Source organism: Cyanistes caeruleus, chromosome 17 (genome assembly GCF_971803275.1).
Source record: "Cyanistes caeruleus chromosome 17, bCyaCae1.hap1.1, whole genome shotgun sequence".
Lineage (NCBI taxonomy): Eukaryota > Metazoa > Chordata > Aves > Passeriformes > Paridae > Cyanistes > Cyanistes caeruleus.
This window is the reverse complement of record NC_141717.1, coordinates 16,235,953-16,251,542: the sequence shown is the minus strand read 5'-3', so window position 1 is coordinate 16,251,542 and position 15,590 is coordinate 16,235,953. Positions and strand designations below refer to the sequence as shown.

Sequence of the window (15,590 nt, the reverse complement as noted above, 5' to 3'; positions counted from 1 at the left end):
CCGCCGGGCCGACACGCGCCGGGCGCGCTCCCGCGGGAGCCCGAGCGCGGGCACGACGCGCTCCGCCATGGACATTCCCTTGGGATTCGCACCCGCAGAGGATTTCCCCGGGAGCGGCACTGCGGCCGCACCGGCCGCTCCCCGCGCTGCCGGTTCCCAGCGGGATTCCCGCGGGTGCCCGAGAACCGCGCCTCGGGCCGGTTTTACAGCGTACACAGTCGCAGCCCTGCTGCCCCTCGGGTGACAGTGCGGCTGTTCTGAGGGGCTGTCCCTAACCTCAGTGCCCCTCTGCCCTCGCACCCCACGGACACGCTGCCCCCTGCCCCAGGCTCTCCTGACCCCGCTTGCCAAGAGAAGTGACCGTGGGATGGTGCCATGCCTTAACTCCACCACCAGTGCAAAACAACCCAAAAACCACCTCAGCCCAGGCACCTGCGCTGCTTCCCGGCATGCACAGCCCCTTGGGCTGAGGGAATTAGCATCGTTTGGCCTCCTTTCCCCAGCAAAGCAGATGTTAGTGGACAGCATCCACCGTGCTTTTGCCCGGTGGGTTGAGCCTCACCCACAGGCACATGTCATCCGTGCCAGGGTGTCCTGGAGAGCGCCCCGACAGAGCCAGGAGCCCTGCAGGCCACCACAGCCACCCTTCAGGTGCCATTCCTGCCCTAGAGTTGGATCATCTCCGGAGGTTCTGCTCCCCACAAAGCAGGCACGGTCCCACACGGTCTCTCCCCCTGAGACCTTCCCACACAGCCCCTCACTCACTCCTCACACCGAGCCATCAGCACCCGGCCCAGCGGCACAGGCAGGCAGGGATGTGCTCCCAGGGACCCTGAGCATCCTCAAACCCAGCAGCACACCCTGCCCGTCCTGGTCAGCAACACGGAGCAAAGCACGCACGGGATCAATGAAGCAACACAGCAACTTGGGGTAGAAGTGCTCAGTGTTTGTACAATATTCCTGACAGAAGGCATTCCCCTCCCTGCAGGATATGCTTCCCCACTCCTGCAGCTCCTCTGGCTACAGGCACAGCCTCCTGTGTCATTTTGCTGCAGCACGCTGGACGGCAGGCTGCCTGCAGAGCTGGGGCTCCCCACGCTGCAGCCCACTGACACTCCATCTTCCCAGAACTGGCAGCGGCCGAGAGGCGAGCCCAGGTCAGAGGGATGCTTCAGAGGCAGGAGGAGAAAGTGGCCAGTGTAAGGAATGTTAACAATGCTGGGTGTTAGGGATCTTCAGTGGTGGCTTGGTTTTAGGCCCTGGCAGAGGCCACCTTAACAGAGACAACAAAAGAGGTTTTAATTAAGGCAGAAGAGTCAGCTCAGACAGCGAGAAGGAAGAGCAGGCCAAGAAACATGTAATTGCAGTGACATATCCCTTCATGCATTACAGCTCTGCTCTCAGGTGATTGTGGAAATTCATCACTCAGACTTTTCCAGCTGCTATCCCACTCCCAAGCTCATATCCCTCCTCCCACTCCTCTCCCTGCTGACCAAGCGACCCCAGTGAAACGCACAATGTGTTAAAGGTGTTAAAACTTGGAGGAGACAACACAGCAACACAGCACAGACACCCCACTCCTGCCAGACACTGCCAGAGACACCCTGGAGCAAAGCAGTGCTCTGAACTCCTGACTTGCAGGAAATCTCACAAGAAACCCCAAACCTGTCAAGTCTGTGACTGGAGGCCTCTCCGGCCCCTCAGAGGGAAGAAGCAGCTGTTTCACATTGTACTACACTTTTTTAATGCACAGGACAGCCAGAATAGCCTGCAGCACTCGTAGAACAGCTGTGGTTCATGCCCAGGCACAGCAGGAACCTCAATCTAGTTTGGTTTGAAGAGTCACGAGTCACTTGAACAACTGAAGAGGCTTTAATTTATGTACAGTAAAAATACAAACCAGTCAGTGGTTTTACATGTGATGTACAGCAGCTACTACACAGTTAGTACTCATACAACTATTTGCTATTAAGGTGTATCAGCATTTGCTCCACAGATCAGCTGAGGCTCCAGGGCTGCTCATCCACAGCCACACACCTACCACACACCTAATATGGGGTGTCCTGGCCCCAGCTGCTACACTACAACATGCAGGAGCCCCAGTTTAAAACAGAGCAGGACTATGCTAAGCTTTAACAGAGCACAGCTAGAGCAGGCAGCCAGTTGTCTGTACTCAGGTACACAAGCATCAGATGACTCCAACTTTCAGAGCTGCTCTCAGCAAGAACTATTCCTGCTCTACTACGTGTCCAAAATGAAATCTTCACTCTTTCTAAGAAGTTTGACTGTCATTCTTAAGTTTCATAATTCAGAAAAGCACCAAAGAGCTTTCTGCAAACACAGACTCTGGGTAATAAATGGGCACAGTTGCAGCATTCTCTCACTTTTAATTACCCACTTTCTGCTGCACTGAATTCTGTGAGTGACATGGCAATCCTCTTTTCAAAGGCCTTTAGCTCTTTAAGGTCTGTGATATTCAGGAAGTGGCACTGACCCCAAGAACACCAGCCCTGAGGGGTGAGAGCACAGGACTGAGGTCAGTGTGCTTCAGGAGCTAAAAGCTAAGAAACATCCTGTCAAGCACAGAAAGGTGGCAGTGTCAGCTAAAACCCCTAAAACCAACAGCAGGATGATGAACCTCTGAACAGAATCCCAGGGAGGAAAGGAAGAGGCCACACAGCTCAGCCTGCAGGCCCATGGGCAGCAAGTACTGTGCCAAAGGGAAGGCCTGGGTCTAATGAACCCTGGTAAGTGCCCACAGCACAGACAGAACAGCCCTGCTGGGATGGAATCTGCTCCTAGCAAACCTTAGCCTAGCTTTGGGTTAGGACAGAGCTGAGCAGACAGGCTGAGGCTGCAGAGCATGTGTCAGCTCTGCCTCATTCCCCAGCTGCTGCCCCAAGTGTTTCAGCTTTCCCAGCTCCAGAACATTCAGTGGCACAATTCAGACAACGTGGAATGGAGAACACTGGATGAGCATACAAAGGCTGAACAGGACACAGCAGCTTTCACAAGGGACTGCCCAGCCAGGCTGAGGCACACGCACGGGAGTGCTCAGGAGAGCTCTGGCCTCACTGGACAAAACCCCTCTCCCCACCCCTGAATGCTCCTGTGTGCCTGAAACGTGGGAAATGGGCTACTAGACCTGAGTGAGTGGCAAGAACTTCTGGTAATAGCTCTTGGTAACGTCAATCATGAGTTCCTGGGTGCACTCCGGGAGCTCCCCGGAGAAGAGTCCTGGAAGAAGAACAACAGTATGGCCATCACTCATCGTGTACCATGCACTAAAACAGGGAGTTCCACAAGTTAGAACTGCTGCTTCTCAGTGCACCAAGTGCCTGATGCCTTTACTTTTGGGCACTAAATGCTATCAGGCACCTTTGTTATAGAGATCCCATTTAAAACAAGAATATCCATGTTATCTGCACTTTTGTGCAAGGCAAGATAGAGGGAGCATACCTGGGCAGCCCGAGAAGACAGTGAAAGGTGGAACTACGGTTTCAGGAGGAAGCACTGTGTTGTCTAAGATTTTGCAGCAGTCTTTCAAAACACATCTACGTCCCTAAAACAGAGAACAGGAAAAGTTTATATTTACAACACTATAAACATGAGATTTTCTTACTATTACTGATATGCTACCTAAACCTCAAGAAGATTAACTGCTCAAAACATATCCTTTATAAGAGATCACAGAAATAAATCTTTACCCTGATTGAATGCTCCTCCCAACAGAATTAACTTTTCTTTTTGAGGAAAAATGTCTGCTTGCTTTCAACTAGCACAGGTACAACTGCACATTAACATGTCAATGTTCAAATTGGTACCAAAAACCCAAGTCAAGCAGTACCAGCAAGGCAAGGCCTTCTCTACCTCAGCACACAGTAGCCTTGACTGTTTGGTCTTATTTACACAGAAACACAATTCCACTTGTATTCTGTGGCCAGGCTGCCTTCCCCAGGTAATCCCATTAGCCACAGGGACAACACTGTTGGGATGGATTTTCCAGCCAGCAGCAGCTGTCCTCAGAAAAGTAAAGCTGAAGGCTCAGCTTCCTGCAGAGAAGGAAGAGGAGCAGCAAGGAAGAGCAGAGAGGTGATCCTGCTCCAGCCAGCTGGTGCAGACACCGCTCACCTGCTGTCACAAGGCCTCAGCAGCAGCCAGGAGTTTACAGAAAATACAGAAATGGCACTCACAATGACACAGTTCTTGCCTATGTGCACATAGGAGCCGATCTGGGCCGCGTTGACAACGCAGTCCTCTTCTATGAAGACATGGTCACCAATGTGCAGAGGGAAGAAAGCCACCCTGCAACAGGAGAGTATTTGTGTCCAGCAAACAAACTGACACTTTGACCCAAAATCACCCTGTAGAGTCTCCTGTCTCCAGATGGATTAACACACGTGGATCCGCTGCTAAGGGAGACAGAACACATTCTGCATTTCTCCTCTCTAAAGGGTGGCCCAAATGAGAAGGAAGATGTTGTGAATAAACACACAAAAGTGAAACATGCTCTTCACTTTGCTATTCTAATCTATCCCTTTCCATCCAACACTCTGATGGGAACACCAACCCTCGAGGCACAGCTCAGCATCTGAGGAAAAAGTAGGTTTGATAGATGCATTTCTGCTAAGTGCTGCAAAACGAACAGAGTTCTCGGAACACAAAACTCCGTCAAGCTGACAGATTTTTTAGGCATCTCCCTAAAGGAAGGAGCCTCTTACCCTTTACTGAACTTCTTGAAGGGGGGCCTGATGACGCTGCGACTCTTGACCACGCAGTGCCGTCCCACCCGCACGTTCGCCAGGTCACCACGGATGATGCAGTCGTTCATAACTATTGTCTGCAGAAGGACAGACAGGTAAACCCGCTCCCTTTGCTACCTGTACTGGCAGTTCTTACACAAACTCATGCCGAGGTCTGGTCACCTCCGCAAGATTATCTTACTTAGGGAGGATTCTTTCAGTCAAAAGAAAAGTGACAACAAAGCAAAAGTACAGGAGGTTGGTAGCAGCAGTTGTGCTCCTGGTGGTGCCAGCGAGCATTACAGAGCCAGGCTCAGGCACGGAGCGGAGCGGTGCTGCTGCGGGGATGAAAGCAGCGGGCGCTGCTCGCAGCAGGTCAGTGATGCTGCGGGATGGCAGCGCCGGGTACCGCGGGCAGGGCACGGGGGACCGCCCGGGGACACGGCAGCCAAGGCCCGGCGCTCACCTTGCCGTTGAGGACGATGTTCTGGCTGCCGCACAGCACGGACTGCCGGCTCACCTTGTTGCCTGAGGCCTGCGGGGAGAACGGGCGGTCACGGCGGCTGTCCCGGGCCCCGCAGCGCCCCGGCGAGCCCGGCCCGGCCCCGCGGCCCCCGCTCCTCACGGCCCCCGCTCCCCGATCCCCGCTCCCCGCGGCCCCCGATCCCCGATCCCCGCTCCCCGCAGCCCCCCGCTCCCCGCGGCCCCCGCACCGTCTCGATGTACTCGGACTTGTTGTAGAGCATCTCGCCGAGCTCCATGGCCGCTCCGCCCGGTCCCGCCCGGCCCGGCCCCGCTCGGCCCGGCCCCGCTTCCGCTGCGTCACCTCCGCCGCGCCCGGCCCGCCCGGCCCCGGTTGCCATGGAGGCCCCGCCGGCAGCGGCGGCCCTCAGCGGCGCCGACAAGGAGAAGGTGCGGGGCCGGGCGGGGGCTCCGGGGCCGGTGCCGGTCCCGTCCCGGTGCCGGTCCCGTCCCGGTGCCGGTCCCGTCCCGGTGCCGGTCCCGTCCCGGTGCCAGCCCCACGGGTGTCTCTTGCAGCTGCGGGAGAAGCTGGCGCTGCTGAGGCGGGAGTACAGCGAGACCGTGATCCGGCTGCGGGTGAGCGGGCCGGGCCGGGCCGGGCCGGGCCGGGCGGGGGCACCGGGGCACCGCGAGCCGCTCCCAGCCCCGCCGGGGTCTTGTGTGTCCGCAGAGGGCGCGGCGAGCCGAGCGAGCCAGGAAGCACGGCCGGCGGGAGAGGAGCCCCACAGGTGGGAGATGGGGAGAACGGGATGTCCCGGGTGGGAGATGGGGGAATGGGATGTGCCGGGTGGGAGATGGGGGAATGGGATGTGCTGGGTGGGAGATGGGAAGAACAGGATATCCCGGGTGGGAGATGGGGGAATGGGATATCCCGGGTGGGAGATGAGGGAATGGGATATCCCGGGTGGGAGATGGGGAGAACGGGATGTGCCGGGTGGGAGATGAGGGAATGGGATGTCCCGGGTGGGAGATGGGGGAATGGGATGTCCTGGGTGGGAGATGGGGGAATGGGATGTGCCGGGTGGGAGATGGGGAGAACAGGATATCCCGGGTGGGAGATGGGGGAACGGGATATCCCGGGTGGGAGATGAGGGAATGGGATGTCCTGGGTGGGAGATGGGGGAATGGGATGTCCCGGGTGGGAGATGGGGAGAACAGGATATCCCGGGTGGGAGATGGGGGAACGGGATATCCCGGGTGGGAGATGAGGGAATGGGATGTCCTGGGTGGGAGATGGGGGAATGGGATGTCCCGGGTGGGAGATGGGGGAATGGGATATCCCGGGTGGGAGATGGGGAGAACGGGATGTGCCGGGTGGGAGATGAGGGAATAGGATGTCCTGGGTGGGAGATGGGGGAATGGGATGTCCTGGGTGGGAGATGAGGAGAACAGGATATCCCGGGTGGGAGATGAGGGAATGGGATGTCCCGGGTGGGAGATGAGGGAATGGGATGTGCTGGGTGGGAGATGGGGGAATGGGATATCCCGGGTGGGAGCCGCAGGGAGCTCCCCAGGACAGGGCAGTGGGAGCACTGGGGACGCAGTGGCCGCTGTTGCCCCTGAGTGTCCCCACGGAGGGATCTCCCGAGGATGCACCTGGCCCTGCTGACCCTCACTCCGGGCCCCGCTGTCCCCTCGGCCGCTGAGGCCACCTGTGCTGCCCCCACACCCCACACTCGCCCTGGGCTGAGCTGTGCTCTGCAGTAACGTCTGCTCTGCTTCCCTCCTCACCAGGTCTGCAGCACTCCGACCCTGACTGTAAGATCCCCATCTTTCCCTGCTAACAAAGCCTAATTTTACCATGTGGTGTTTTTGTTGGACAGGACTTTAGGAGTACTTTACACGTGTGACATTTTTCCCCCCAGGTTTTAGAGATAATACATGTCCTAGTGCTGACAGAGGTGGGCCCTCTCAGGTAGAGACTAAAACCTGCTCCGATGCTGACACGGAGGAGACAACATCTGTCACAGTTAAGCATGTTCCAGAATTCTCCAGTGATGAGGTTAGCCCACAGGACAGCTCCAGGGCAGAAGGCTTTCAGGCCAGCCAGGAAAACCTGTGCTGTGGGAACACCAGGCCTGTCCCTGTGGAGAAAAAGCCCCAAACCTCCCGAGGAATGATGAAGCTGCGGAGACGGACAAAGGCTCTGGAATCAAAGGAAAGGGAATCGGTGCATGGTGTGCATCTAATCAGTGCTGGTGAAATGATGAAAAATCAAATTGCCAGTGCAGAGGAGCTTCAGTCACCAGTGTTCAGGCGCAGCAGCCTCTTGCACACTGAGGAACCTGCTCAAAGGGCACCTGGGGTGGTGCTTGTGCAGGGAGAAAGAAACAGTCCTGATGCAGCATCTGGATCCCCACGTGCCCCACATCCCCACATGAGGGACAGCAGGGACATCTGGCAGCCTGAGTCCTCAAGGGCTGTGGCCACACCTGAGAGATGTGAGCCACGTTCACAGCACGGAGCCTCTGTTTTACCTGACCCCAGAGGTGATGGCAGAGAAGAACCCCCCAGTATAATAAAACAGCCAGAGGTTCAGAGTTTGTGTGAAGATCAGGGAGAATTACGTGGGCTTCTGGATTTAATGTCAGAAAACGAAATATTGCCTGACAGCAGAAATAACACCATAACTGAGGAGAGCAAGAACCACGAAGGACATCAAAGTGACACTAATACCTTAAATCCCTGTCCTGCAGCTAATGCTCTGGACAATGCTGAAGAATTCTTGGAGAATCAACAGCTTGAAATTCAGTCAGGGCTTCCTCCTGACAAGGCAGCAGCTCCTGAGGGCACGCTGAGCTCTTGCACGGTGGTTGAAGGGCTGCTCTTCCCTGTTGAGTACTACGTCCGGACAACGCGCCGCATGTCGAATTGCCAGAGGAAGGTGGACCTGGAGGCTGTAATCCTCAGCCAGCTGGGCAGGAGCAAGAAAGGTCAGCGGAGTAAATGCAAGCAGAAAGATGCAAAGCCCAATCAGCCCTCTCAGGAGAGAGCTGAGGATGATTTGGAGCCAGGGGTTGTGCCCTTCCCTTTTCTAGGGGCAGAAAACAATCAAGCAAGCTCGAGTAGTTCTCAGAAATCTCTTCCTGCATCCAGCAGCAGCAGCAGCACTTCTCTTGAATCCATTTCTCAGAAAAGCATCACTAGCACAAGGCAAGAGCAAAGACAACCCCAGAGGAAACAGAAGGGAAGAAGAAAGTCTGCCTGCAAAGCCCCCATGCATCCAGTGTCACAAGAGCTTATAGAGAGTCAGGATCCCACAGTGGCCAGCGAGAGCAGTGCTCTGCTCTCAAATGAGAACCAGAGTGAAAAGGAAAACTGTGATGCTAACCTTGAAAGGTCATCCTCAGATGAGAGGAGGTTGTGTGGTGCTGCAGGGACAGGAGTGACTGGAGCTACACGGCCAGCGGGTCCTGATCCTCCTGCGGGCAGGAGCCCAGCGCCAGGCAGATGCCACAAGGCTTTGTTAGAGCAGGTCCAAAATCCCCGCCACAGCAGCGATTCCCTGAGCCCGGGGGGTGACACTTTCACCAGCCCTGTGGGAGATGTGGAAGCCAATGCTCCTGTGTGCCAGGGAGATAAACCTCCAGGGCAGCGTGTGACGAGGCAGCGAGGAGCCGGTGACAGCGGGGTCAGTGTCCCTGTGCGCCGCTCCCTGCGCTGCTCTGCGAGACACGGGGCCCAGACAGGCTCAGCAGGTACTTCCTCACATATGAACTCCCCAAAATACCCCGTTCCCCAAGGCAGGGAACATCCCTGTGAGTGCAGGCCCTGCTGTCCACACCCTGCCGTGTTTATGCAAGAAAATACAATAGGGGTTAACTATTATTCTTTTAAAAATTAGATTTATTTTTTTAAAATAGATCATTGCCCGTGTTCCTTGAACAATTGCAGAAACTTGTGCAGGTAATGAACAGAGGAGGAGCAGGGCTGGGAGCTCACTGAGCTGCCCTTGCTGTTGGAGTGAAGGTTGTGAGCACTAGGGCTGGTTTACCAGCAAATGGATGTTCATCTTTTCCTCCAGCTGTGGCTGCATGCTAATGATTATTTTCTCCTTTCTGAGGGTCTGTGAATATTGTGAAAAGAGAAAGTGTTGGGAGAAAACCAATAAACCAAATTGGCTGGGCACTCAGGCATATCTGTCAGGCTTTGGTGGTGGTCTTTGAGCCGAAGGCTTGATCCAAAGATACAGAGAAACTGCAGAGTGTAGTGTCTTTCCAGAAAAGTGCCACTTCCCTGTGTTAAGATGAATATGGTGTTTTGATTTTTTTTAAAAGACACTGTTCATGAGATATTCTGAAAAGGCAAGTTGCTGGTTGTTTTATGATGGGATGTTCTGTCTTGTATTCTTGTGTTTAGATGGCAGCAGCAGAGGACGCAGCTGTCCCGTGGGTTCCCAGGGCCCTGCTGCCCTCGGGCTCCCTGCTCTCGACCCCAGCACTCGTGGCTCCCTCTTCTCCTTCCGCAGCCTCCAGTGGCTGATCCCTAAGCTGGGCATCAGGGACTTCCACCTACCAAATGAGGAATTTGGAGTGCTGAAACTAGAGAAATTGAAATCTTGCCCTGTGAATGACTTGGAGGATTTTGTGTCTGGGGATGGTGTGGCTCCAGAGGACACACCAGATGCACAAACAAAGACAAAAGAAAAAAGTCTCAGGAGTAATTTGATTTTGCCTTCTAAACTTGGATTGCCTGAACTCCCTTGCATGGAAAGCCTGACTTCCAAGAAGGAGCTTTCCACCCATGAATTGCTATTTACTCCCATGGGGACTGTCTTAGCTGAGGCTCCCACTCACCCTGAGTCTCAGATTTCCTCGTCTGTTTTTCCTGCTGTGGGTGCAACCCCAGATGTTTTACCTTCAGTGCACAGTGAGGTCTTCCCTGACACATCTGTACCTGCCTTGCCAGCAACCCCATCTTCCCCCAGAGGGGCAGCTGCCCTGGTCCTGGGGGATGTGGCACACAGAGACCCTGCTGTGCCACTGCACCCTGACAGCTGTGCTGCAGGGGCTGCCAGAAGCCAGGAGGAGCAAGGTACAACAGTTCCTTCAGCAGCTGAAAGAGGTCCTGAGAATAAATCTGATGAGACTGTGTCCTTGGAGAATCATCAGCAGTCAGAGAACAAAGAGCAGGAATCCTGCAGAGCTTCACCTGAACAGGTAGCAAGCTGAGATCTTTGTGAAGGGTACTAAGCCAGTGGTTTTGTGGGCAAATCCTTTTTCCAGAGTCCTGTATGACTTCAGGGAAGAGTTCTCTTTGCATGGATCATAGCAGTGGCATTCAGTATCTGCATGAGTGACAGAGAATATGCAACAATTTTCCTCATTCTTGCAAGTTCTGAATATCATTTCAAAGTTGAATTATCCTCATTCTTTCCTTTGTTCATGCAGAAAAAAGATGTAGCAGAGCAGTTGACTCCAGTGCTGCTGGATGGCCCCAGAGAAGAGAGCTTGCAGTTTGTGTCAGAGCTGAAGGTGAGAGAACAGCAGGGAATTGTTACCATGGCAGCCTCAGCTCCACAAGAGCGAGTTTAACAAAAGTGCAACAGGTAATGTTGTCTGTCAGAGGAAAAGCAGCAGTGGTTTGTGTTGGGCAGGATTCCTCGTGCTCGTGTGCCGTGGATGTGAGCACGGTGTGGTGGGCAGCAGCTGGCCGCAGGGAGCTGCGAGTGGTCACTGCCTCCGAGAGCGCCGTGGCCCTCTGGGAGCCCCTGGCACCCGACTGCTGGGGCAAGGTCTACACCTGGCACCTCACAGAGGTATGAGCACACTCCTTGTTCCTAGAGTTACGGGCGCTTTCCTTGCCCCACGTGTTAGTTCCCAAGTTACGAGGAGCTTGTAGCTTGTATGTTTATGTGTTACCTACTGGAATTTAATACCCCATGCACAGAATGGCAGCTGCACTTCACTTGTGCTTTTTCCCCTTACAGTCCCTGGAAACACGTTTTGTCTCTTGAATCAACAGGGATTGTTTAATTAGGCAACCAGTCAGCAGAGAGTTCAGCTGTTCATTGAAGTGTGCTTCTTGAGAAGGGTCTGAAAATCAATTCTGCTCCACATCATTTTACTTGAAACATTCTAGAAAATGAGAGCAAAGTCAAAGGGATACTGTGGGTGACACTGAATTCTTGATTTCTTGTCCCAGATTCCTGTAATCCAGATTGTTCCTCTGCCAGACACCTGTAACCTTGTATGTGTAGCGCTGGGAGAGCTGGAGATTGGAGAAATAAGGTTTTGTATTTATTTCTTACTAGTGCTTTACACCCTGAGTAGTTGCAGCTCAAGTCCTTATGAGAAGTGTTTGAAATTATCTTTTTACTAATGTGGCACTTTCTCAGTTGTTTTAACAGCTGGAAAATATGGAAGGGATTTCTAAAAAATCAACTGTAAAAGCCTGTTTATTCACCTGAGAGTGGCAGACTGAACACAGGCTGATCTGTGTATGCCACTGCATGGCTTCCTCCTGTCATGGTGTGCTTGTCTCTTGATTTAGGCTCTTACTTTATTCTTCTGAGACTGACTCATTCAAGCACTCCCTAGTGAAAACTGGGAACATAAAAGCAGTTGTTGGGCTGAAGGACCAGAGGCTGGTGAGCAGCAGCAGGACCATGCAGGAGCAGCAGCTGGAGATGGTTTTTCTCTCAGAGACAGGGGGGTGAGTCTGGAGGTGCTGCTTTGGAGCTCTCCATGTGGTGGGTGTGATAAAAGTGAGGAAACACGTTGGATGTAGAGCAGTGTCATTTTCCTCTTGCAGAACTTTTTGTTTTACCTGCTCTTCTATGTGCTGGTCTCCCTTTAGGAGCAAGGAGAGGCAGACTCTGATGGCCCCTGATGAAACTGTTACAGCCTTTGCTGAAGTGGAAGGGATGAGAGAGGCCTTGGTGGGCACCACTGCAGGGAACAGTGTTGTGGTTTGGTGAGTGTTTCCTCTGCCACACAAATTCAGGGATTGGGGCAGTTTCAGCAGCTGCAGGGTTGTACAGGGGTGCTGGCTGGCTGCTGACCCACAGTGAAATGGTGATTGTCAGAGGGCCTGCAGTGTGGCACCACAGTCACACAGCCAGGGAATGGGCTGTGCTGCTGTAATTCCATTGCTTTTGTATCATCCTCACTACACCCTTCCTGTCTGTTGGCTCGGTTTGCTCCATGTGGAACCAAACCCATGTCCGTCCTGCACAGGGGTGTAACTGATTAGAAATGCGTCAGAATTTGTGTTTTCACCAACTGCAGGAATCTGAAAACAGGTCAGCTCCTGAGGAAGATGCACATTGGTTATTCCTACCCAGCTTCCATCTGCCATCGAGCGTATTCTGACTCTGTACGTACACAAAATCCACAGTTCCTGCTTGGGCTGCACTCACTGGGATGGGGATATAAAGGATTGAAGTTTCTGGAGAATACACTGCAGATAATTGAAGGGTGAACAGGTTACCAGGAGAAATAAATAACCCACGCTGGTTGCTTCAACTCCTGCCTTTCTGCAGAGTGCTCATAAAGCAGGAGCAATGCATCCTGGTGCATTCCAAAGCTGCAGCATGCTGTGTGTGGGAAGCAGAAGTGCTGTGGCCCAGGCCTGGTGCCTGGTGAGTCTCTTCCATGTCACACGTGGGTGCTGCCAGCATTAGAAACCTGCTGGGAATGGTTCCTCTGGACATACGTGCCCAAGGGAATGGGCTGTGTAAAACCAACATTCACACTAATCATCCTTCCCCACTTGCTTCTACCTGTGCTGTGATTCCCAGTGGATTTTTGTGGTTTATCAAGGATTTGATTGTTTTCAGTGAGCATGTAACCTTTTGGGACAAGAATGTCTTGTCCAATAATGGTGCCTTGAGTCAGACTCTCTGGAGTCTTCCTCAGATTATCCATCCCAGGATATTTCATACTGGTATGTGGCTGTTCTGGGAGCTACTGCTTTCACTTTTCCTGCTTTCCATGGAATTCTTGTTACATTTTTAGCTTGTGGGGATTAAAATGTGACCCAGAAATTTTACTTCTTTTTTGTTTTGAAGTGTCACCTCATCCTATGGCAGGTTTAGCTTTTTGAAACAGGAAGAGAAATTCATAAATCCCTCGGGTCACTGAGCTGTCACTCGGCTGTGTTGCATCAGCCCTTATCAGCCAGCAGCTGCTTTTGCTTTTATCTAATTTGATAAGGAAAGTAAACCATTTCTGTTTTCTTCAGTAAAAATAATGCATCACTGTTCATGGGGCTGTGATTAAAGAGAGTGTAGCAGTTAATTTTTGGAAAATTATTTTGTTTTTTTTCCTCCTGCTGTTGTTTTTAGTGATATATTTTCCTTCTGTATCAGGGCCTTCTGTTTGTTGTTTTAAGCCACCCTCATGCCAAAGAGAGCGAGTCCTGTGGCAGCCCAGCGTTCCGTTTGGTGGCCTTCAACCCCCGCACGGGCCGGAGCGCGGGGCTGATGTTCTCGTGCCTCCCCCCGGGCCGTGCGGGCAGGTGAGTCCCTGGGGTTGGGCTGGGCTGGCTCCTGCAGGGGCTTTGGGAGAGCCCTGAGCAGTGGGGTGGCTCTGGCAGGGATCCAGTGGGGGCTCTGGGAGAGCCCTGAGCAGCAGGGTGGCTCTGGCAGGGATCCAGTGTGGGCTCTGGGAGAGCCCTGAGCAGTGGGGTGGCTCTGGCAGGGATCCAGTGGGGAATTTGGGAGAGCCCTGAGCAGCAGGGTGGCTCTGGCAGGGATCCAGTGGGGAATTTGGGAGAGCCCTGAGCAGTGGGGTGGCTCTGGCAGGATCCAGTGGGGGCTCTGGGAGAGCCCTGAGCAGCGGGGTGGCTCTGGCAGGGATCCAGTCGCCATCTCCCCGGTGATAAGGGGCTGCACCGTGTGTCCGGTGCGCGGGCTGGGGCCGGGGGCTGCTTCCTGCCCTCTTCCCACAGCAGGCTGTGCGCTGACCCCTCGCCCTGTCACCGTCACTGCGGGGACACGGGGCTGGGCTTGGGCCTCTGGCTTTGTCCCCCAGGGGCCGGGGCTGTGTCCCTGGGTTCCTGGGCTGAACCGCTGTGCCTGCAGCATTCCACGCCGCCAGGTTTGTGTGGGGCAGCTGGCTGCAGGCACACGGCCTTTTCCTTCCCGTGTCCTGCATTTTGGGGCATCTCCAGGGTCAGCCTTGCAGTGTCCTTAGACAGGAAATGTGATGGATGTGTGGGAATAGAGGTGGACCAAGGTCTTGGTTACTGAACAGTCATGGAATCACAGCATGGTTTGGGTTGGAAGGGACCTTAAAGACCATCCAGTCCCACCCCCTGCCCCAGGCAGGGACACCTTCCACTAGACCAGGTTGTTCCAAGTCCTGTCCAGCCTGGTCTTGAACACTTGCAGGGTTTTTTTTAAGAGTACCACTTTTTAAAGAGTACACCTTTTTCAAGTATGCTCTGAGTCTCCAGGAGGATTTCCTTGGCCTGCTCCCTTCGCAGTCGCACTGGAGGAAGAGTCTGGACTGTAGCCTGCCTGCAGTCGCTATTAATCGTTAACTGAGCCCTGAGCTAATTGAGCTGCCAGGCTGTTTTTGCACATCCCCTGCCGCCTGCTGACCCCCGTGTCCCCGCAGGTACCTGGAGGGTGACGTGTGGGACACCGCGGGAGCCGCCGTGCTGACGTCGGGTGCCGTGGCCGTGTGGGACCTGCTGCGTGGCCGCTGCACGGCCGTGCTGCCCGCGGGCCCTGCGGGGCGCTGGGCACTGGCTCGCTGGGCCGCCGGTGGGACCGGGCTGCTGGCCGGGAGCCGCAGCGGGACCGTGCACCTGTACCGGTACCGGCCCCCCGAGCCCGGAGCCGCCTGACGGAGCCGAGCGTGGGTGTGTGCGGTGCCATTAAACGTGCTGCCTTTGGAACGAGCCCGTGTCCTGTGGCTGCTGTACGGGGGACCTGGGGGCAGGACCTGGGGGCTCTCATGGACACCTGGCTGTGTCCCGGGGGCCAAGGAGGACCATGGTGTCCAGGGTGCACCAGCAGGAGCATTTCCAGCAGGTGATGGAGGGGATCCTTCCCCTCTGCTCAGCCCTGTGAGGCGTATCTGGAGTGCTGTGTCCAGCTCTGGGCTCCTCTGAGCTCAGCAGAGGCTGTGAAAATGATGAAGGGACTGGAGCATCTCCCTGGCGAGGAAAGGCTGAGGGAGCTGGGGGTGTTCAGCCTCAGGAGGAGACACCCCTGAGAGAGCCTTTGAAGTGAATAAATATCTAAAGGGGGTGCCAGGGAGATGGATCGGGCTCTTCTCGGTGGTGCTGAGCTATAGGACAGGCTGCGGGCATGGGAAGTTCCAGCTGGACACGAGGCAGAACTTCTGTGCAGTGAGCGAGCCCTGGAACAGACAC

General features: G+C 54.5%; 2 protein-coding genes across 7 annotated transcripts; one reads left to right on the top strand and one right to left on the bottom strand.

The window, feature by feature from the left end:
• Positions 1-925: 925 nt before the first annotated feature.
• On the bottom strand, positions 926-5,584 carry DCTN5 (dynactin subunit 5). The gene is made up of 7 exons (XM_086854833.1): positions 5,456-5,584; positions 5,209-5,277; positions 4,722-4,840; positions 4,194-4,305; positions 3,460-3,562; positions 3,146-3,237; positions 926-1,273 (listed from the first exon to the last, which is right to left on the bottom strand). Exons 1-7 carry the CDS (start codon positions 5,501-5,503, stop codon positions 1,253-1,255), a joined length of 564 nt encoding a protein of 187 aa, XP_086710959.1. The 5' UTR covers positions 5,504-5,584; the 3' UTR covers positions 926-1,252.
• Positions 5,490-15,113, top strand: PALB2 (partner and localizer of BRCA2). Of its 6 annotated transcripts, none has more exons than XR_015277436.1 (14): positions 5,490-5,654; positions 5,781-5,840; positions 5,935-5,992; positions 6,999-7,022; positions 7,130-8,962; positions 9,624-10,423; positions 10,655-10,738; positions 10,861-11,022; positions 11,409-11,494; positions 11,757-11,918; positions 12,063-12,179; positions 12,494-12,581; positions 13,576-13,784; positions 14,578-15,113. XR_015277436.1 is itself a non-coding variant. In XM_086854830.1 (14 exons), the coding sequence occupies exons 1-14, from the start codon at positions 5,502-5,504 to the stop codon at positions 15,057-15,059; spliced, it is 4,008 nt and encodes a 1,335-aa protein (XP_086710956.1). In that variant the 5' UTR covers positions 5,490-5,501; the 3' UTR covers positions 15,060-15,113. The 6 variants fall into 6 exon arrangements, 5 of the variants coding, with proteins under 5 accessions (XP_086710956.1, XP_086710955.1, XP_086710953.1 ...); XM_086854830.1 differs by having other exon boundaries at positions 13,576-13,724; positions 14,828-15,113; XM_086854829.1 differs by lacking the exon at positions 6,999-7,022 and having other exon boundaries at positions 5,502-5,654; positions 13,576-13,724; positions 14,828-15,113.
• The last annotated feature ends 477 nt before the right edge of the window (positions 15,114-15,590 follow it).

Excerpts from the sequence above, each read along its gene's own strand:
- PALB2 (XM_086854827.1), top strand. The coding sequence starts at position 5,502 with ATGGCCGCTCCGCCCGGTCCCGCCCGGCCCGGCCCCGCTCGGCCCGGC. Across the intron at positions 10,739-10,860 it reads AGTTTGTGTCAGAGCTGAAG|GATTCCTCGTGCTCGTGTGC; the intron begins GTGAGAGAACAG and ends TGTGTTGGGCAG. Across the intron at positions 13,725-14,827 it reads CCCCCGGGCCGTGCGGGCAG|GTACCTGGAGGGTGACGTGT; the intron begins GTGAGTCCCTGG and ends GTGTCCCCGCAG.
- DCTN5 (XM_086854833.1), bottom strand. The coding sequence starts at position 5,503 with ATGGAGCTCGGCGAGATGCTCTACAACAAGTCCGAGTACATCGAGACG. Across the intron at positions 3,563-4,193 it reads TAGGCAAGAACTGTGTCATT|GGACGTAGATGTGTTTTGAA; the intron begins GTGAGTGCCATT and ends TCTCTGTTTTAG. Across the intron at positions 3,238-3,459 it reads TGTCTTCTCGGGCTGCCCAG|GACTCTTCTCCGGGGAGCTC; the intron begins GTATGCTCCCTC and ends TTCTTCTTCCAG.